Source organism: Monodon monoceros, unplaced genomic scaffold (genome assembly GCF_005190385.1).
Source record: "Monodon monoceros isolate NGI ecotype Baffin Bay Population unplaced genomic scaffold, NGI_Narwhal_1 Super_Scaffold_4, whole genome shotgun sequence".
Taxonomy (NCBI): domain Eukaryota; kingdom Metazoa; phylum Chordata; class Mammalia; order Artiodactyla; family Monodontidae; genus Monodon; species Monodon monoceros.
Genome location: NW_021703781.1, coordinates 68,295,549 through 68,319,357, shown reverse-complemented (window position 1 = coordinate 68,319,357; position 23,809 = coordinate 68,295,549). Strand labels below are relative to the sequence as shown.

The 23,809-nt window shown below is 36.2% G+C and overlaps 1 protein-coding gene across 3 annotated transcripts in view; it reads right to left on the bottom strand.

The window, feature by feature from the left end:
- Positions 1–23,809, bottom strand: part of CCDC172 (coiled-coil domain containing 172) — a 77,399-nt gene that overhangs the window by 4,105 nt on the left and 49,485 nt on the right. Inside the window, exons 7-8 of one of the 3 annotated variants that reach the window (XM_029200865.1) lie at positions 23,185–23,272; positions 21,159–21,981 (exon numbers count right to left, since the gene is read on the bottom strand). The exons of 1 other annotated variant lie outside the window; for it this stretch is intronic. In XM_029200865.1, coding sequence (XP_029056698.1) covers positions 21,940–21,981; positions 23,185–23,272 — 130 coding nt within the window. In that variant the 3' untranslated portion in view covers positions 21,159–21,939. Of the gene's footprint in view, positions 1–21,158; positions 21,982–23,184; positions 23,273–23,809 lie in introns of those variants that run through there. One more of the 3 variants, XM_029200867.1, reaches the window with a different exon arrangement.

Genomic DNA, 23,809 nt, shown 5'->3' with positions numbered 1-23,809 from the left:
CTGTGCCTCATCTAGTGAAGCACTGGCGGCCGCAGGCCGTGGTTGGGAGCCCTGCAGCTCAGTCTACAATCTTCCTTAATGTAACTTCTATTAACAGTAAATTCGTATTTAACTAGCCTGCTAGGTACATTTTTCAAAATGTAAAGCCACTGGATTAGATTAAAATACAGCAGAAAAAAAAAAAAGCATTAGTATAAACATCTTTTCCTGGAACTACTCACTAGCTATTTTGATTAGCATTTTAAATAATCCCCAAATTTCTCCAAAAGTCTTCACCAATGCCTAAGCTCATCCATTTTATGTGGGCTTTCGAAGATTACTTTTATTTCTAAATTATTGTGGTAGGGGAGCCTCTCAATGTTGTTCCTAAATACTCATACATAAATTCAGTTGAACGGTAATGGGTATGGTCCAACCATTTTTAGAACACTGAGTTACAAATAAATAAGTAGCAGGATCTGGTCTGTTGTTTATGGGTCAAGACACTTACTCTGTTCTTACACCTAAGGGCGATAAGGCCCTAGCAAATGATTTAGCCACCCAAACTGACAAGAGGCTGCTATGTAAACTGGAAAGCAAATTTATTAATGTGTAAAGGAAAAATTCACTTCTAAGGAGAAAAGGTACTCTGGTGCCTGATAATTATGGTCTCTCCCCTAGGCCAGATCAATAATGTTCCTGTTACTTGGTGAGCATAGCATCTGATCAAGGATAGCTAGTTGAATGATGGTTATGGCCACTGTTATCCATCTAAGAAAAGACTGATGCATCTATCTCCACAGTAACAATATCCTTGAGGCCACTGGTTAGGTACATTTCCCCCCTAGACAGTGCTGGAGACACTCCGACAAACTCTCGCTTCCCGAATCTGTTTATAGACACCATACAGGTCATCCCCTTTAATACAATCTTTCATCAAAGGATGACTGCGCATCACATAGAGGCTTAGGGGTTACTCATTCAAATGCTTACAAGGGCCAGCCAGTCACGGAAATAAGTGAAGCAGATGAGACGTGAGAGAAATCAAGTGTCAGAAAAACAACCAAATTTACTTTATATTTTCTGAATGTGTATTAATATAAACAGGTATGTACAGTTTTTTTAGAGACACATGAAACTTTAAAATAAAAAATAACATTGAAAAAGTAGAAATATTTCATTACTTAAGTTTTCTTTCATAATTTATTATTTCTTGACTTATCATTGAACCTAACATATCACCATCAGACCATGTAAACCTAAACCACAAATCCTTTAACTAGGTGCAATAATCGGATTTACTCAAGTTCATATGCAAAAATGGAATCTACAAACACCAGTGCTACTTAACATGTATAGACTCTCTTTACATGAGGGTTATTGTTGGACAAGTGTTCAGTTATGACATTCCAACATCACTGTATTTAATTTTCAGTTACTTATTGTTTTGCAGTTCTACAACTTCAATTTGTAGCTTTTTCATATTATCAATATCAAATTATAAAGGTAGGCTTTCTAATGTTTCAATGTTAGTTTATTTTCATAGAGTTTAAAATCAGAGAATCTTTTTGGAGTTTTACTTCAACTCTACAGCTTTGGTAATGTGGTTCAAGCCATGACTTTCATTTCAGGAAAATGATTTCAGTGTAGGGTAATGGGCCAGATTATTCCTTGCCAAATTATTCTCTTAAAGGTACAATTTCACTTCAAGTGAGCAAATTGAGTCATACATTTGTGTAGCTGTTTGTGAGTGCCTTTGCAGAGAACTATTCAAAGTTGATGGGTTCTAACATCAACCCAAAAGGCCAAGACTTTGATACACTTTTTATTTTTAGATATTGAGTAAGGATTTTTTCTCTTGAATAACATAAAAGTGTCCAAAAATATCTTTCAACACTCAGCCACATAAATCCATATACTACAACAGGCCACCATAGCATACATCTAATTCATAAAAAGAAGGCCTGGAGTATCTGGATTTCATGCTATGGGATTTTATCCAGTTCACACTGTTAATTACTGCACATTCATGGTATATTACATTTTAAATTATCTAGCACAAAGCTATTACTGGAAAATGATGTAATCAGGAGACCTAAATTCTATGTCTCTTGGAAAATGTTACCTTCCTGAGTTTAGGTTTTCACCTTAACCCTCTCCATTTCAGGAGTTGAATCACACTGACTGATTCGGACCAAGTACATTATATTTTGTGAATTTTCTTATGGACAGAGAGAAGTCATTTGCTAAATTCCAATCAGAGCCTCTCATCTTCCGACACAAAAATTTTTGTCAATATCACCAATTTAATATAGCTGACTATGTGATATCATTTATATCTGTGCTCTCATCACCTATTCTATTTTCATGTAACAGAAAATGCTACAACCAATTTAACTTTTTTAATGCAACTTTTCTGTAAGTGCTAAGACATGACTTCAGTTTGCTGGTCAATAGTATTTCCAGTAAGACTTAAATTTACAAATGCTTCTCTCTGTGTAGAACACATAATTTCTGCTGTATTCTTTTACAAAAGCATCCTCTATTAAAAAAGTTTTTGCTGTCTCAGTATTTTTTTGACTTAATATATAACCTCATTTACAGTAGCATCAGATATTTTATTCATATTCAAAAACAACTGTTTGTTGACATTTCAGTCCTATTTTCAGGTTAAGTTTTTCATTTCTCACCTCCATATAGCAGTCCTGGATCTTATCATGGTTTACTTCTTGTAGTTTCATATGGTTTATTTCATATTTCACAACCATTTAAGTTGTGGTTCTTTCAATACAGACATCTTTTGTTTGCATATTACATATGGAATAATTTTCTTTACTTCATCAAAAAAAACATGATCTCGTCCACTGTGCCTGAATCAAGCATCCTGTTCCCACATTCAGTGGAGACAGGGTATAGAGTAACTATTCTCTGTTCCAGGAGAAACAAGTGCAGGTGGCAACTAAAATCGGCTTCGGTGCTAGAGAGACAATAAGGAGTCATAGTAATTGTGGCTAATGAAAGAGCAAATGTTCCATCTTAAGGGAATAATTGCTGCTACTCCATATTTAAAAAGGTGGCTACTATTTTCATACAGAAATGCAAGTTTAGTATTGCCAAAATCAATTTTTTAAAAAGAGAAGCTGAAAATTATTGGCTCAATTAAACAACAACAAAGCACTATAAGTCAACAGGCTGGACAGAATAGTTCAGTAAACTGAATTAGCCCCGTAGGCAATCAGTATGCAATCTCTGTATTCGATGTTAGATATTTTCACGGAATTTTACTTTTCTGAGACTACATCGACCACCATGATTGCAGTGCTATATATTCCCCAACACTTCAAACATTTGCAAAAACTTTTATAGTTGTGAGTTTACAGTGTGAACCTCTTATTTTTGTTATCCCAGCAAGTTATCCCTACTGGAGGGGATATCCCTACTGGGTGGTTATACTGCACCCACCATCACAGAGAGGAAGTTATGTGCTGCAGGCTAGCCACAGTTCTGAGATTTGTGGATGGGCACATGACCCAAGCCAGCCCAGTCAGAATCCTTCCCAGGTTTTTGTTTAGACAGTTGAGATACTTACTCTCTTTCGGGCTCACTTTACCTGAAAGTACAATGAAGTCTAGAATTATTTATGGTCATTTTTGTCACCATATAGAAAGAGTCTACTTCAAGTTATGCCAACGTGGAGGAAGATATCAGAGCCATAAAAGCTGGAAGAAAAGAGACAAATTGGATAATATCATTTGAACTGCTGAATCCAGCCATTTCTGAAGCCAGAATTTTCCCTGGTCTTCCTGGTTACATAAACCAATATATTCTCTTTTTGGCTTAGGCTGGTTTAAGGTGGGTTTCTACAACAAGCAAAGAGTCCTGACTCTGTATCTGACTAGTACAGACAACTTATATTACCAATTATGTCTGAGTTGTTTGACAAGCTATGTGGTCCATATAAACCAGAGTTTTCTTTATTGTAACTTACTACACTTAATCGTAATCTCTTATTTAACATCTACTTTACATGCTAGCTTTGGAAAACTTTTTCTATAAAGGGCCAGACAGTAAATATTTTAGACATTTTGGGCCAGACTGCCACAACTAACTCAACTCTGTGTTTTAGTGTGAAATCAGTCATAGACAATACATAAACAAATGAGTGTGGCCGTGTTACAATAAAACTTTATTAACGGCACTGGAATTTGAATTTCATATAATTTTCACATCATAAAATATTCTTTTGATTCTTTTTCAACCACTTAAAAATCATTTTTAGTGTGTGAGTCATATTTGGCCTACAGGCTATAGATTGCTGACCTGGTAGTAGACTGTAATCTCCACAAGGGTGAGGAGTGGGTCTCACCCTCACTGTGTCCTCAGCACCAAGGGGCAGGGCTTGCCTATAGCAGTTTATCACTAATTATTGAAAGAATAGATGAATGCTCAAGGAAAATCAAGATTACAGAAAATTCAGTTTTCACAAAAAATACAGTCACATCAAGTAGTTTGGAAAATTAGTAGAAATTATTAAAGACTTAAGGAACCTGAGGAAGGTCGTGCTTCTTCCTAGTTCTCTGGTATCTTCTTTGTCCCTCTCTGATCTCTTTACAACAATTGCTCTTGACTTGTCCCTGGAACCCCCAACTTTTTCTCCTTCTGTTATGCAGATCAAATTTTTCCCTTTACAACTTCATCCCCAAACTTGCATATCAAAACCAATCGAGGTATTCAGACGAACAGAGGGATCTACCCCACAAGTCAGGGTGACCAACCTCCCCAGTTCCATTAGCGACATTCTCAGTAGGTCACTGGTCTCAAGCAACACACTTAAATGCTCATTTTTTTTGATAAAGAAAATGGAGAGACTATCACCTATTGATCCAACACATATGTTTTCTTGAAAGTTTCACATAATTACTGAATATATAGTATATATTCATTCATATATATAGTGAAATATATACATAAGCTTTTAAAATTCTTCAAAGAATTTAATACATTATTAATAAAAATTTTAGCAGTGTTCACAGTGATCAATGTGTATAAGGAATGTGATCCAGCAGGCTTAGATCAAATTTGTTTTTTAAAAAAGTAGTCATTTTAATGAAATTTCTCATCTTAAAATAAAAAACTAGTTCAAAGGCTTTCTCAGAAAAAATCAACTACAACCAGAATAACTTTCATACTATATTTTTCTTAACTGATATTCTCATATTCAACTAATTTCAAACTGTTAATGAATGAAAATGAAAAATGATGACACCTAAGTTTTAACTGTGTAAAAATAAACAGAAGAACTCAACCAGTCTAAGATCATAAAATATGAAAATTTATCCTTTTAGGATGTTTTGCTCTATAAGAACATGGATATTTCTGAATATCTTTAAAAATAATATTTTATTCTCATGGAATCTTTTTCTCTTCCATTAACCTGGAGGATAAACTTAGACTTTTAGTTAAAGTAAGTATAAAATGAATAAGACAGCAATGTGTTATCAATACATAACACAGCAGTATTATAAAATTTTTAAGTCTTTCATACAACAATGAACAGGTCTCTTTTCCTCAAAATTATCTTTAATGCATTGCTCAGCTGCTGTTGCTAAGATTTTTTTCTTTTTTTCCTTGTTTTTGAAAAAGAATAATATGTCATATAACCTATGCGCTTCTCTTTTTCTGCCTTAATATCTGCTATTATATCCATGTAAAACTAAAAATCTACACAGATATATCTTTGTTTTAAATAATCACACATAAAAGTGGTTATAATTTAAATTGTTTTAAATGTTTGCATTATGTTTCAAACTGAAAATTCTCACAAATGAAAAGCTTAGATTTATAGCTCATACCATCCATTTAATCTGTCCATTTTTGCATTTACATCCGTTTATTAAATACACAAGTAAAATATGAAATACCTAACGCTAAGCAAAGGTGAATCCGTCATTTAAGAAACACAGGATGAAAACACCTGATTGCAGACTTTCCTGATGGTGCAGTGGTTAAGAATCCGCCTGCCAATGCAGGGGACACGGGTTCGATCCCTGGTCAGGGAAGATCCACATGTTGCAGACCAACTAAGCCCATGCGCCACAACTACTGAAGCCCGCGCGCCCTAGAGCCCACGCACCGCAACTACTGAGCCCACGCACTCTAGGGCCCATGTGCCACAACTACTGAGCCCGCATGCTGCAACTACTGAAGCCCACTCACCTAGAGCCCGTGCTCCACAAGAGAAGCCACCGCAATGAGGAGCCTGCACGCCGCAACGAAGAGTAGCCCCCGCTCACCGCAACTAGAGGAAGCCCGCGCGCAGCAACGACGACCCAACGCAGTCAAAAATAAATAAATAAATAAAATTTAAAAACCCCAAACATCTGATTGCTTTAACACTTCACAGAATTGATAGCTCTCACTGGTTATCTCCCCCTGGCTCTACAAAATCAAGTGTAGACCTAAAATGGAATCTTTTCTCTGCTCTTGAATGTCATGTCGTTTTCCACAGCTGACTACGAGGAGCCTTTTCCAAAGAAGATTTCACTCCCATTTGTTTTTTTTTTTTTTTTTTTGTGCGGTGCACGGGCCTCTCACTGTTGTGACCTCTCCCGTTGCGGAGCACAGGCTCTGGACGCACAGGCTCAGCGGCCATGGCTCACGGGCCCAGCCGCTCCACGGCATACGGGATCTTCCCGGGCCGGGGCACGAACCCGTGTCCCCTGCATCGGCAGGCGGACTCTCAACCACTGTGCCACCAGGGAAACCCTCCCATTTGTTTTTAATTGAGGGGATGGTGTGGGGAGAAGGGCAGTAGGGGAATGCAGGAAATTAAACCAAGTCTAGTCAATTCTTAAAAAAAGATAATGTGTTCTTGCCACCTGTCAGTTGCAACCTCCTAATTGGCAGGAACCAAGTTTGCACCGAGGTTGTGCACAAGCCTAACTACCCCATTACACTGTGAATTCTTCAAGGGCAGGGCCCTGTTTTATTTATCATTTTACCTCCAACACCTAGCACAGTGCAAGAGAATTAGGAAGAGTTTAGTAAGAGTGTTGAAGGAATTAATGAATGGGTGAAAGGCCATTAGTTGAGATTCTATTTGTAGCCATGGCCATAAGTCTTTTTAGAAGAGAAATGAAGACAACATCTCATTAACTAGGACTGTAGGGTAAGCCCCAAAGAAGAATAAGAGTAATTACTGTTATTGATTTTAAATACAGAAAATAATTAGTGAAAATCACTCAAAAATTTGCATTCATCTATTGAGATCTGAAAGTTTGGGTTGGTTTCTGATGACCACAGGATAGGGATGAAAGAAATACCATTGGATTAGAAACTAAAGTTTTGCCATGTCAAAGACCATTTGATCAATTGTTAGAATTTTTGTCCCCTTTCAATTCCTGTGTTGCATATGGCAATATTTTAGAATAAGGTGGGGTTAGAATTGCTTTTTATCCAATAAAAAGGTAAATGGAAGAATTGGCTTACCTTCTATCTATATTTTGGAGACAAAGGTGGGATCCTGTTGAAAAGAAAACTGGACCAAGAAGGGCATAATCAACTCATTCTCATTCCTGATCTCCACCTGGTACTTAAGTAGATCCTTTGTTTTTAAAATGAGCACTTTGGGATGTACCGATGAGTTAGATGTTGATCAGTATATGTCCCAGGATTTCTTTAATGGCTTTCCTTTGCACAAAGAAACAGATGTCTCTGAGCAGTTTATGGAATTTGCTCATGAATTTTTTTTTTTTTTTTTTTTTTTTTGCGGTACGCAGGCCTCTCACTGTTGTGGCCTCTCCCGTTGCTAAGCACAGGCTCCGGACGTGCAGGTCCAGTGGCCAGGGCTCATGGGCCCAGCCGCTCCGCGGCATGTGGGATCTTCCCGGACCGGGGCACGAACCCCTGCATCGGCAGGCGGACTCTCAACCACTGCGCCACCAGGGAAGCCCTTTGCTCATGAATTTTGATAAGGCTTTCCATCGTTACTGCTTTACTTATAGTAGTACCATTGATCATCAGAGCCGTAACATCAGACATTGCTCAAAGGTTACCCCTTCACAAATGGAACCAAGAACTAAGTTGCTTAGGTCAAAGACCCATATACCTTTTGTCAACATTTAAATTTTTTGCATTTCTTAGACAACATAGGACAAAATCTAACATGGAGTTACCAATAAAATCCTCCTCATATACTTTCTGACTGAACTCAGCCCAAGTAAATTCCCCAGCCAGTGAGACCACATAACCAAGCATCACGATAACTAAAGAAATATACCCTAATACTAACGTCCGTATTACACAAGGAGAAAGCTACTGCCCACAGAGCCAGCAGAACACAGGAATTGCATGCATCATAATACAAGGAGACAAGCCCGATACGGCTTTGGCTATGTAGTATCTAAAGCTTTACCTACAAATTCAAGGATACCATGTGAATATTTTCTCAGGAAATGCCACTTCGTGTGAACCTGCCATTAGGATGAAAACTTAGCAATAGTATAATAAATTTCATGACTGGATATGAATATTCATGTGACCTTGACTATAAAAGGGTTTTACTCAGAGGGTCTATGCTAGGGCATATACCTTAAGGCAGGGAAACATTAGCAGTAGCCCTCGAAATGGCCATGACTTGGTAATGTCTACTGCAGTTCTTGGGAGTCAATCAACGGTGACTACTTCCTCACATGGTCTGTTGCACAGATAAGCACCACATCTGATGTAGCTAGAAAGAGTGCAAAGAAGGGCAACAGCAACTCAGGCAGGGGGACAGCTTATAAACGTGTCTGGGAAAGAAATGATTCACAAATTTCCTAAAATATAATTCAGGGACCTGCGAGCTTATGAAAAGAAACCTGTATAGTCCACCTGGATTCAGACGTTACACCATTTACTTGAAAACTGAAATATGTATCTCTTGTTTTAAGCGGAAAACAACGGGCACCAATTAAGTTAATGGAAAAAGAGGGCCTCAGACTAGTGCGACGACCCCAGGTGGACTACACCAAGTCCCTTGAGAAAGGTCCCAAACATAGAACTACAGGAACATGTTGAGAGACCACCAGTTATCCATCAAATAAGAATCTAAGCACCTATATTTAGTGCTTTCGAGCGCCTCAGTTTTTACCATATTTTGCTTCAATAAATGTGAACTACTGCTGAATTATTTTATAGCCCGCTAGAAAAATGTTGCTCCATGATATTAAATTCACCAGCACAGAGACGCTTTCTGGAATATCAAGCAGGTACTGAGTCTTGAATTTGTGCCACAACATTGCAAACACAAGCCACAATTTCTTCTGCTTCACACTAAGAAATCAGACGGTGCTGAGGGAGCAAATGCTCGTTCTTAAAGGACAATGTCATCTTCACAATGGAACCAAATAAAGGAAGCCCTTGATCCTATCTCAGAGTTGAGAAGTTCTAGACATTATTCTAGAACTTTTATATAGAACAATTATGTCTATATAATTTACATTGATCACAAGTTGCTTTCTGGACTACAAGGAGGATGCATGCGCTTTGAAGTAGTGGACAGAGAGAAGACATTGTAAGAGTCTTAGTGTAAATAGTTAAAGCTGGTGGGAGTAGGAAACAGGTGGTTGGATAAACAGGACCTGAACTTTCCGACAGGAAGAGCAAGGAGAATCCCAGCCTTATTCACACGAAGTCAGGTGTCAGAACCTTGGTAGAGAGGAGGTATTCAGAAGAGGATATCCGGTTCAGGAATATGACCCCTCGTAGCCAGAACAGTGTCCAATGATTTTTTTCTCCAAATAGGAAGGAGACCAGGACGACGCAAGAGAGCCAAGCATTGCAGATTTACAGGGGGAAAAAAACCCCCCAAAACTGCTGACAGAGATAGAGATACATCAGTATAATCCACACTTCCCCAATTTCCACAATATCCTACAGAGGAGTGCAACTCAAAGGTATGAAAAACAAAATAATTATCTTTGGCTCTCAGCCACCAACAACAAAATAGACTTTTTGTGACACAACCATAGTTGTATAGTAGTTACCTGCAACTGACAGATCACTAGATCAGATGGTTTCTGACTCAGAGTCTAAATGAGTGAATCAGTTTTGTCTATGCTGATATTGGGCAGTCTGTGATTATTTGAACTGTCCTTTGCCTCCAGCATTTAGTCAAGTGGAATGGATGATGTAGATAACAAGGATTATCACTTTGAAGAAAATTGCCATTAAGACTCACCGGGTTTCTTATCACTCCAGTATCAATTGTCCCATATTTAATTTTTAAAATCAAAGTCTGTCCAGTGAAGACAAGAAGATGGTGCCTCACTTGGCTTCAGCTGTCTGAAGTAAACTGAGAATTCACAGGACCGTCATTAAGGCTGCTCCCTTACCTGTACCTCCCTTCACATTTTTTTTTTTTTTTTAACAGATTGGTCTTTGCAAAAAACTATAGAGTTACCAGGGTTGTTTTCTGCCATGGGTGCTGAGGAATCCAACTTCCAAATACCCAGTACAGCGTGCAGATGGGCCAACAGCTCTGGAATGGCCAACTGGAAGATGTTTTCCCCCAAGGAACTAAATAATACCAGAACCATTAAAGTACTTCTCAGACTTAACTGAATATTCAATGTTCATTTGAATTTTGTTCATTGAATTTTGTTCAATGAACAAAATCCAGTGTTCATTTCAATGAGTATTTTTAAAAAATTGTGGTGAATTATAGATAATTAATGATAAAATCTATCATTTTAACCATTTTAAAGTACATCATTCAATGGCATTAAGTACACTAACATTGTTTTGCAGCCATCACCACCATCCATTTCCAGAACTTCGTAACCCAGACTGAAACTCTGTACCCACTAAACATTAACTCCCCTGTAATGTGGAGCATCATTTCATACGCTTACTTTCCATCTGAATATCTTTGGTGAGGTGTCTGTTAAGGTCTTTGGCTCATTTTTCAATCGGGTTGTTTACTTTCTTGTTGAGTTTTAAGAGTTCTTTGTATGTTTCTTACTCCCACCCCTGCCTCTGCCTCAGGTAACCACTGTTTTGATTATTTTTCACTGTGGATTAGTTTTGCCTGGACTTGAACTCGATATAAATGAATTATACAGTATGTACTCATTTGAATCTGCCTTCTCACTTCAACTGTAGCCTTGCCTAAATTTCCCATAATCATAGTACTCATTGCCCTAAAATATCCCATATTGGGTATAAATGCTCTAACACAGTGAATAATAAGTGAATATCAAAGTAAGTCCTCAGCACTTATAAATTGGCTTGATAAATGAGACCTTATGGACTCCCAGTTAAAATAGTTAATATGACCCAATGCATATTAAAACAGAGCCTTCAAGGATCAAACTTACTATATAAAACCTAATTAACGGAGGGATGATCATTCTCACGACTTCTCCATTTAACAGCCCAATTTCACCTGTTCTTAAACCTGGAATAAAATAAAGGGCATCCCAAGGTGGATTACTACTTAATGCTGGCATCCTATCCATTAAGGCCTCATACTCAATACCCAATATTATTAAACTTACTGACTTCAGTCAACAACTATAAATATTTTGCTCTTATAGATCTGGCTAACATGTTCTGTTCAGTGCCTACTTCAGCAGACTCTCAGCTGCTGTTTGCCTTTACCTCCAAAGGGACATCATGCCTTTTCCAGGCTACCCGTGGGGTACCTGCAAAGTTTTGCTAAAGCACACGATCTTTGCAGACAAGGTCTTAACCATATCCACCTTCCTCCAGGAGCAGAGGTATGAGAGTACATTGATGACATCATCCTCCAAGGAGATTCATTTCACACACTCACCTTTCTTTAATAAGAGACAAATTCTGAGGTGTTGCTACAGAGGCCAAGAGCAGGCCAGGATTTCAGGGCCACAGGTGGCTACTGCTGTAGGAGCAGAAACTTAAAAAAAAAAATCCTTCCATTCTATAAGGAACAAAAACTCTTAATTCCTTGTTTTAACAAGTCAATGGTCCTTAGACTAGCCCCTTTATCACCTATTACCAGTTATACCTAGCCTCCAGCTAAACTAACCAGTCCCTTATCTGCCTTGACCCTATGGAGTGGGGGAGAGGAGATCAAAGGACAAATATACCATGCTTTAATATTTTTCAAAGTTTTTAGCATTGTCGCATGTGTAGTCATCCAGTCATCTGTTCATTCATTCACTTACATAATCATTCATTGACAGCTGACAGTGCTGGGTCCCATGCTCGGCCCTGGAGTATGAACAGTGGATGAAGCACCACTTCTCTCTCTAGGAGCTCAGTTACCATTTGAAGGCTCTTCTCAAAAGAGGCAATGGAAAGGAAAGATGCTAGTTGTTTTTCCTCAGTTTTTAGTTTTATCCAAGTTATAACTTAAAAAGTCAAATTCTTCTATACATTTCTGCTTCTATCTAGTCATGACAGAGTAATGGGCACTGGACTTGCTATCCCACTGAAAACAAGGAGAAAATGGGACAAAATATATGAGACAACTTTTTCAGGCACTGAGGACAGGCAGAGCAGAATCACAGCCTCTGAGGCAGGAACCACAGGTAGGTGAGCCTGCGGCAATTTTGCTTCTGTTGCACAGAGAGGTAAGTCCCAAGTAGAGAGAGGTGAGATAGGTGGTTTTCCTGAGCTGAGAAGGCACAGACTCAAGTTCCAGGTAGCCAAAGCAGCTGTAATTTGTGGGGCGGGCTACTTAAGAGGAGGCTTCTACCCAACAGGGTGGGAGAAGAGGCCTGAGTGGGGGGTGCAGGGTAAGAAGTAGGGGTGAGGTTAAGACCTTCAGGAAAGCCACACCTTAGTATACAGACCACACCCTAGAGTAAGGGCCCTGCCCTAAAACTAAGTTCATAATGAAAATAGAACCGCCCAAACAATAAAACCAAAACCAACAAGATCAAAAGAATTTCCTAGTAATCTAAATGACTGTTGGGATAAAATGAAACACTCTTTAATAGAAGATGTCATAATCAAAATTCATTACAATGTTATCCCACACAATATGCAGCATAAAATCTTAAACACTGAGGTGTATACATATAATAAAATACTTGGTACGCTGAATGACTGAACTGCTGTTATATGCAACACAGGTGAATCTAAAAGACATTGTCTGAGGCCAGACTCAAGTGAGTACACACTGTATAATTCAGTTATATAAAGTTCAAGTGCAGGCAAAACTAATCTACAGTAAAAAAGTGAAATAAAATTATCAAAACAGTGTTTACCTGAGGCAGAGACAGGGGTGGGACTAAGAATTGACTGCAAGGAGACATGGGAAACTCTCAGGAATGATGAAATTGTTCTATCCCTTCCTTTGAGTGGTAGTTACATGGGAGTTTACCTTTGTTAAAACTCATCAAACTGTTCACTTAAAAACTGCATTTTATTGTATGTGAATTACATCTCAAAAATTGATTTAAATTTAAAGAGAAAAAAAACAGCAAAGAAAAATATAGAACAATGTTTTATATAGCAACACTGAGTTTTTCATGCAAGTCAGAGAGGAATTTTTTACTTACAAAAAACAGGTACATTTACTGAAGTCTTTATAAGTTGATTTACACTGCCTTGAAAGAAGTGATTGTTAAATTTTAGGAACTTTGGAAGCTAGCTGTTAAACTATTGCTAGCTCAAAATTGGCCATGGTAGAAATCTTAACAACACATTACAAATCAGGCCTCCCCAAATCCACTCCCACCCCAAGAGCTGGTTTATTAGCACACGACTGGATTTATGATTTATATTAAAATAAAGATCTGCTTTGCATGTCATGTCTAGAGTTATGGTCAATAAACAAAGCAAACTTTCCAAAATATAGTTCTACAAAGATTACTTGTAATAATGGAGACTATCAATACCTCCTTCCCTGCTCCCCTTTTCATCTTATCACCACTACTCCCAAGCAATGATTTCAACTCTTTTGGCTGTTTACTTTTGGATTTGCCTTCATGTCACTAAATGATACACTCATGCTGCTACTTATTTTTTCAGTTTTGGCATTATCTACTGATTTCCCAATATGGAAGATATGAATTTAGTCTTCTTTTCCACAAAACACCTGCCACCATCAAAAACACATTTCACACCACTCCCATCCTTGCAACATTGTGTTATACTTTCAATTAGATCAATATTCAGTATTTACACTAATATGGTTATGAAAATATCCACAGCTGATCTGTCTAGTATTATGATTAATATTACTTTTCCTTCCTTGCACAACTTTTTGTTTTCCCTGGAGTTAGTGATATCCTTGCGGTTTGCTTCTTTCATTTGCTTAGTTTTCTATGCACTTATCACTGATTTATACCAAAAAATTTATCCCAATTGTTTAAAACTTCTCTCAATAGTTCCAACATATCAGGTATTCTAGCAATTTAATCTTCTTGGAAACATCTCTCTGGAGGCTGCTCTCATTTGGATTGACTGCTCTCTAGGCTGGTACATAGTTATGATTCCGGAATTTACCTTCCCCATATCTGTGAGATTCTCATCACCTCTCTTATGAATTGTTAAACCAATTGTTGGATTGTTCATCCAAGTATCGCTGTTGTTGTTCCTTAAGCACAAGGACCATATCTTAGTCACCTATGCCACAACTATCATGATATCCTGATTAGTAGGTGCTAATTTTTCGCTTTAAAATATAGGGAGAGATAGTCAAACTGACTGTATGTAAAGGATAAGAAGGTTATACTTATTTGGACATTTTAATTTAGAGTTGACAAAAGCACCGAGAATATGTCTCTACTAATATAATTTATAAAATATTTTGAGAAAGAGGAAAGTAACTCAAAGCAAATCCGTTTGTGTAAGAAATATGCTATATGAGTACATACTATGTGTCAGGCATTGTCTGAGGCACTGGGGAGATTGCAGTGAACAAGAGACCAAAATCCCCTACACTCTAGTTGGAATGATAGATGGTGAATATGACAGAATTCATAAATAAGTAAAATATATCAGATAAGTGCTAAGAGACAAATAAAGCAGAAAAGAAAGACAGGAAGTATCAGGGAGCCTACACCAGGGCAGTAGCCATGGTGTAATGAGGAGAGGTTCCAGATTCTGCATATATTTTGAAGGTACAAACAACAGGATTTGCTGATGGATTGGACACATGAAGTACTGTAAAATATTCAACTATTAGGATATTCTTGGAGTCAACAGACATTCAGCCCAATTTCCCTTCATCAACAGCACTGCACTAGGAAATACTCCAATCACTTAATTCATGAAACAACATGAATTCTGACATCATGAATTCTATAGATGTTAAATGATAAGGAGATAGGAATTTTTAAGTAAAGCTTTAAAGGAAACACATACCTGGTGATAAAGCTGATTGGCAGGTCAATTACCAAAGATCCTAAGTAGAATGACTTCACTTTATTTGATGGACCAATAATTCATGAATGAATATTTGAAGACTAAAGACAAAGACTAAATAATCAAGATTAACACACCCAGAAGTTATATAAATAATCAACAACTTAAACTAACATCAACTTTTCATGTGGTCTCAGGGTGAAAGTCTGTTACTTATATTTTTTAATTCAAAAATAAAGAAAATGTGTTGATTAACCAATAAGGCTCTTTTAAGTTTAGCAAAAGTAAAAACAGTACTGTAATGTTACTGAAATTTCACTTTTATGTCCCTTAAACTTTATATTTTCTCAAGGGTACATGTGACACTAATTTGAAAATAAGCATCAAATACATGGTATTTGAAAATTATGTATGGAGCAATTGGAAAATATATAGAGAGAGAAATTTTAAATTTACACTTACATAAATGGGGAAGGAAGGAGGGAAGAAGGAAAGGGAGGAAGGGTCACTCTTACAATTTTATCATCTTGTTCAAGGTGGTACCAGAGAAATCCAGCAGATGGCACTCATACATTTTTCTAAATATGATGCTGAATTAAAAACAGAATTGTTTAAACTTTGTATTTCAGACAAGAAAGACCGAATAAATCACAGTTGAAAGCAAACACATTTCAAAATTTTCTATTACCATGGAGAAATAATGCTTTTAAGCTACTCTAATGCACATTCATGGCTTGCAAGCAACTTACAATTTTCACTTCCTATTCTAGCAGCTGGTGGAAAGTAAGCATTCATAATCATTACCTGCCAATCAACAGCTTGATAATAGAAAGCTGTAAGTTGCCATTGAGAGACTCACAAACTTTTCCCATGATGGAATATGGGATCATTATTTTCTTCCAGTCTCTTTTCAATGCTTTTATTGGTTATTCTATATAGATGGGTTCTGAAATTAGGAAACATTATTACTACCATTTTCAACTAAGTAAACAGAGGCTCAGAAAGAGTAAGAAAATTAGGGGATATGGTAACTCAACCAAGAAAGAGAATCAAAAATAAATGAACCCAGTTTCTTTAACTGGATAATCAATAAATCCTCAATTAATAAATATGGGTTAAATGAACAAGTTAATTCAAGTCATACTTCAACGCATATTTATTGAACACTTCCTGTATGCTGACACTGTTCCAGGCTCTGAAAAAAAGTGGTGCGTAAGACAAATAATATCCCTGCTCTCATGGAACTTGTGGTTTAGTAGTGATAAATAGAAACAAACAAACAAGAAAGAGATCAGAAATCACAAATAGTATGAAGAGAATTAAACTAGAGTGTGTGATAATGTGATGATGTGAATACTTACTGACTGTTTAAAGGAAGGCTTCTCCTAGGAGGTGACATTTCAGCTGACACCTGGACTACAGGAACAGACAGCCATACAAAGATCAGGAGGAGAAGCGTCCCAGGCAGAGGGAACACAGCTTCCAAAATGATCCCAAGGCCAGAGTGAGTCGGGCCTATTTGGGAGCAGAAAGAAGGGCAGTGCGGCTAGAGAGGAATGTGCAAGGAGGAGAGTGTATGGCGTGAGTTCCAAGAGGTAGCTAGGAGCCAGGATGAATGGATGCAAGAATGGATGGAAGGAACAACACATAGGGAAAAGAAAGAAATAAGAAGAGTGCTACTTTTAGGTTAATCAGAGATTCTTTTACATGTTGATCTTTCTGGAAGTTCTCCATTAGTCCATATTCCTGCCTTAGCAGGTACTGAAAAAATGAATATAACTCTTATTATTTGATATTTTAAGAAGATGCCATCCCTCAGGTTACCACCTTAAATTATCAATGACCACAGGGTAGCACTGAAAAAAAAAATCTGCAGAAAATGTAAAGTAGGGTGAATAGGTATTAATTTCAAGAGATACCCAGAAGGTGAATTTTCAATAGTACTTGATTTGAGTCTGTTTTGTACTGATTTGCCTCTTTCTTCTCATGGAGTGTAAAGGATATTCTTAATTAATTCAAGATTCATTCACTGATTCTGATTAATCCATGTTTTCTGGTACCAAAAGAGTGATTTAAATAATTCTCAAATTTCTCTTATCTTCTAATATTTACCTGCTGTGTAAAAGTTTATTGTAAGCATATTTTCAAAAGCAATGTATTTCTAAGATTTTTGGAACTGAAGCCCAAGCAATTAAACAGTAAATAAAGAGGCCCACTGCCCTCTGTGACCTCACACGAACCAGATCATTAATCAAAATCTCAGTTCCTCCTGAAAAAATCTGGGATATATGCTTGGTCTCCAACTAGAATCTCAATAGAGATCTTTGATTTTATTGGATAAAAATATTTTTATAAATATAACCTTCATTTTATAAATTTTAATTGGCACCAGATTTTAGAGGTGACATTACACTGACTCTATGATTGCTCTCATGTCACCCATGCCCAACCAGGAGCTTCTTTGTCTAAAGTCATGAAAGCTGCCAACATCATGTCATGGTGGTTTGAATTTACACCTTCTCTCAGCAATCACAAAGCCCTATCCAGAAATATTTATTAGTAATTGTATTTGTATCTATTAAACGTAGATTGAGAGGATTTTATTTTAACAAGATTTTATTTACCAACTAATTAGAATGACAATTTATTACAAGTATGACAATAATTAACTTAGAATTAACAGAATAGTACAGCTTTTCTGGTTGTAAGAAAAAAATAAAATCATTTTTCTCCCCCACTATGGGCCTCATTTTGCACAGCTACTTATATCAGTCATTGTTATTAATTCACATTTTTATTTACTTTTTATTTTCCTAGACATTTGAATTCTGCTGCTGTCAATTTCACAAAGGTCTTTTAAAGATAAATTCGCTATGTACCAAAAGTAGTTGTTTAAATGAGCATTCGGTTCTGACAGCTTTGCTCTTGATACTTTTCATAGCAGCATCTAGGAGAGCATTTTACCATCAGTCATGGTTTTCTTTGTTATGCTTTCTTTTTTTCCTCCAATCAAAGTAAATATGTTCTTACAAACAGCATTACCCTAAAAAATTTTCCTCATGTTTAACGAATGTGACCCTCAGTACAATGAATAACAACAAAGCAGTGAAATCCCGATTTTCCCTAAGAGACAAGACAGTTATCACATTATTTCATTCATATATTAGTCAATGCTGTCTCAGTATTATTCTTTTGTCAAATGTCAAGTTAATAAGAAAATAAAGCTTCTTCACTGGTATGATGATTTTATCGTTAACAGGCCAAGCAAAAACTTATTTAAACTTGAAAATACAGTGTTTAGAAAGCACAAATGCAACTAATTATTCATTTCCTACCTCCAACATTTTCAAAGATAACTTCATTCTTCCCATTCTTCCAAAAAAAGAAAAATCTGTTGTCTTAAAAACTCCAAGACCTAATCCCTGCTTCAGGCTAATGACAAAAAATATTTTTCATTTTTAGTTCACATCTTGAAAAAAATTCCCTTGACAGAAAATTCTCTGAACTAGACTCTGAAAGGCAAATGTATTTGCTTCATTTAAGTTTTTCAGGATGACAAAGGAGAGAAGAGGAGTCAAGAAGAAACATGAAAGTTGAACTAAAATAATCTGCTTCAAATATTAAAATATTTTTTAGTAGAATGAACTTTAAATATCAAATTTCATACTATAAATAAATATTTGAATGACAGAACACCTTACCCTTCTACATCCAGGGTTAAAAACCATATCATATTTATTTCTAATCATGTCACTGAACTGCTACTGTTTTCTGGACTGCAAATAAATGACATATTCATAACAATGTGACACAGTTATGTATGATTGATTGGTATGAGATAGAAAGGGACTTTGTCCTCAGCATAGATTAGAACAGGCCTGTCTAGCGCATGCTGTCTGTATATCTGCAGCTACTGACTGCCCTTCTGGTGAAAGACTCAATAGATTTTTCTTAGCATAATGTCTACTCTACAATAAATTACCAAATCTCAATTGACTCTGTTTTAGAGTCATTTCTAGATTCCAATTCATTACAATACAATGACTTCAAACTTATCTTGGACTTTAAGAATCTCATCATGGTTTTACACGTTTCAAGAGAAAAAAGATAGGCAGACAATGTGCTCCTCAATTTTTGTTTCTTTTACAGAAGAAAACACTACTATTGATAAAACAATGAGTACTTTAGAAATCTTCCTGACTGTACACACTTTAAAACTTCTCCTTTTCTTTGCTTTTTCCTCCCATTTCAATAATTAGGCCAGGGAATAAAGAAAGGAATTTCCAGTCCAGTGGTCATGCTCTACATCCTATCATTTTGTTGCTCTCTTTCCCCTAGCCAAATAGCTCCATTAATCAGCAGGAAAAACATGCAGCAAACTCTCTATACATCCTAGTATTATCCCCAGTGGAAGGCTGATAATTAGGAAGTTGCTTCTGAAAGAACTTCCATTAGAGTAAAGAACTATGGTGGCATGCCAGGAAGCTCAGAGATGTATCAGTGTTACTCTGGGTTAGTTAGGCTTTGGTTATAACTAAGTATAGGGAAAAGTTAGTGAATTTATTTAATGAATGAGCAGTAATTTAAAATTTGCCTTTTTATATAGCCAAAGTCTTTACTTCCAGAGTAAAGTCAGTCTGAGACGCACTTTTACTTAGATAATTTCAGTTATTTTTCCTACTTAAGAGTTGTATGAATTACGAATTCTTAAAACAACTAAAAGCAGACCTAATCTGCTGGTATACTGACAGTGTAGGTCGTACACTGCCATTTCTATTGGTTGTTGTATTTCCTTTTTTCAGTGAACTTGTGCCTTTGATTACATTGATTCTAATAGTCCCAGTTATTTTGGTTGGTATTTCACGGGCAGTGCACTGTATTACTCTACCATGCAGTGCCAAAACAATCATTCGATTGTTTGAAAAAAAATAGTTTAAATCTTAAAATATGCATTTTAAGCATTTTGAAATAATGAAAATATGTTATGAACCTCTCATTTTGTCTCAAATTCAATTCATATGAATTCTGATTCATTACTGAATATTAATCTAGATATTCTATATGATGTGAAGACATGACAAGACTGTTATATCAGTAAGAGTTTATTCTGCATATATGCCATTGTGTGTTAGTTGTGCAAATAACTGGCAGATCTCTAATTCACATTGATATTTTAGCTACAAAACCAATAATGAACAAAAATTACTGTGAAAAAGGCTTTACATGTAAACTTAGCCTGCATATTGATGATGTGATACACATTTAATAATAAATATTCAGAAGACTTAGAACTTAGAATGTGGTTAGATAAATGGACTAAAATAAGACAGAACTGAAGTCAAGACTAATTCCAGTAACCATTTCCCACTCTGCATTTGCATATAAAACAGACTGCAATTCTCTGGTACCATTCATTTTTTTCTTCTTAAGCAAAAGTAATTTACTCTTAAATATTTAAAGAATCAAAATAAAAATAACTTTTGAAAATACAAATTATTTAAACAGATGGCAATTGGTACACATCTCAAAGGAGAGTTTTAACTTTGCTACTTTTTAAAAAAATAAGGATGTAAAGCAACCTATACAAAAAGCTATGCCCTAATAAGACTTGATTTGAAACAAGACTACCTTAACATTAATAGATCTAAGACATTTGTAAACATCTCATATTTGATATTAAACTAATTCAACTAGAATCATAAAAGAAAACATTTGCACTCAGAACTTTAAGTTATATCCTTAAAGTAGCTTTTGTTCCCCTCCCCTGCCTACCACAATTTAGGGCCTTGTTGAATAGTTTCAATATACTTTTTTAAGAAACGTGAAAATACACCTTTCTTCCTAGTTAGGACTGCTAACAGCAGAAAGAGATGTGATGTTGGAAATTTGGTGGCAATATCATGATTGATCCAAACATAAGTACACTGTTTTCAGTTGCAATATTTTAGGCCACCAGCAAAAATGAATCCTGATGGCCGTAAGGAGACTATGTACCTCCCCGAGTAGATGACTTATTTCATTCTAACCAACACTGGCATTAGGAAGAAAACTGGCAGGCACAAAGTGCTGGAAAGTGGCTGCAGGTGTCCCAGACTTAAATCTGTAGACACATTTAGAGAAAAGTGGAGAAAACTGGCTGCTGTAGATGAAAGGCCTCAGAAGGCCTCTGTCAAAAGACATCTTATGATTACAGAAGGATTAAAATGAAAGTAAGCATCTTTGTTGGTGCAAATGGCACTGACAAAATTGGGTCAATAATCTGAGCTTTTCTTCCTACACTTGATTGGATCTGAGGTAGACTGCAACAAAGAATGAACAACATCAGAAAGTACAGATCAGCTTAAGGGTCAGGGGGGGAATAACGAGCCTGAGAACACAATATCTGTTTCTCCTTTTTTCTTCCTTTAGAAATAAAATCAAACCACATAAAAACCCTTAAGTTTCAGCAGGTAACAAGACCAAAAAATTACTTTTTTTAAGTGCTACTATATCAATTCTAGATATCAACAACTTTGAACATTTTAAACCTCACGTTTTCCGCAAGAAATGGGTATCATTCATGTATCTACCACAAAGATTTGATACTAAGATGCTTGATCAAATCTTAGATAGCTGATCACTTCTCTACAAGTTATTAGTTTCCTGAAGATCTTTCTGTGCCAATGTCTGAAATGAAAACATACAATTATTCATGAGAGAAATGAAATTCTTAATAAAAGAATTATATAAAATTCATGTAAATTTAGCACAACAATAACTGGGCATTTCTAAATTTTACTATTGAAAGTTTTTCTAAATATATAAATCCTATAAAATATAAATCCTAACATACCTATTGGATAATCTTAAATAAGAAAATATTTCCAGAAAATAAATATGGAAGAAAATGTAGTGTATTAAATTAAAACTATATTTTAACATACTTTAAAGCTAGCTATATATGTCGTCTATTAAAATAGAGCATGACAAATACTGTGTTCATTTTATAAACAACCAAAGTTAGAGGTTAAAAGCAATCTGAAGTGCTCCCACACTATCTGAAAATAAGTTTCCAATAATTGAATCCAAAGTTCTGGAAATCATAAAAATTTGTAATAAGAAAGTTTTAGGATCAAATATAATCAAAGTATAATTTATGCCTATCAAAAGCTTTTAAGCATTATGATAGTTAAACTTCTTCAGTGCATTAATCCTCTAATAACAGTTTCAGTCAAGGGGATGTTGTGAGGTCAGGTTTGAATTTTTTTTAACTTAGTTTGAAATTGTACATATTCTCTTTATATATTGATATAACTTGCCTTATGCAGCATCTAATTCTCCAAGACTCAAAACATTTCACAGATTTATATCATGACCTTAGTTTTGTTTGTTGTTGCTGTTTTGGTTTTTATTTATTTATTTATTTTTGGCTGCGTTGGGTTTTTGTTGCTGTGCATGGGCTTTCTCTAGTTGTGGCGAGCGGGGGCTACTCTTCCTTGCGGTGAGTGAGCTTCTCATTGCTGTGGCTTCTCTTGTTGCAGAACATGGGCTCTAGGTGCACAAGCTTTAGTAGTTATGGCACGTGGGCTCAATAGTTGTGGCTCGCGGGCTCTAGAGCGCAGGCTCAGTAGTTGTGGCGCACAGGCTTAGCTGCTCCGCGGAATGGGGGAGTCTTCCCAGACCAGGGCTCAAACCCGTGTCCCCTGCATTGGCAGGTGGAGTCTTAACCACTGCGCCACCAGGGAAGCCCTGTTTTGTTCTTTTGTATCTAGTGCAAGTCCATGTGAAGGGCACAATACTAATTCAGTGAGATGTATTCCAGTAAAACCATTCTTACCAGTAAGTAAAAACAAGTGCTGAACAAAAGTTAAACAATCAATTATGGCTTACCAACTGCAAAAATTCTATTTCTGTTTGGAGAGCATCATAAACACTTTGCATGTCATCTTCCTTATAAAGTTCTAATTCTTTTTTAAGTCTGTTTTAAAGGAAAAATCCACTCTATTAATTAGTTCATTAGTAAACTTTTATAATAATTCTTTATTACATGAATAGTGCCAGATTTGCAGCTTCTATTATCGGAATTTCAAGTTAACACTAAAGAATTTGGAAAGAAATTTTAATTCTCTATAATTCTGTAAGGAACCAGCCATTAAAATTAGTGTAGGAAAGATAATTGGAGGAACAAGAATTTGAAAGAAGAAATAAAGCTATCTCGTTTTTCAGGTAATTTGAAAACATACTTGGAAAACCCATGAATCAGTGATAAAACCAACTCAAACAATAAAATAATTCAGTAGGGTGACAAGATACAAAATTAGCAAACAAAAATAAGTACCTTCATTGTCACCAGCAATAATTAACATGACTTTTTCATGGATAGGACATCATAAAAATGTTAACTATCCCCAGTTAAATAAAACTTAATTTGACCCTAATAAAAATACTAACACTTTTTTCCGCTGGTGCTAGGCGAATTTGATTCTAAAGTTCATATGAAAAAAGAAAAAGAACA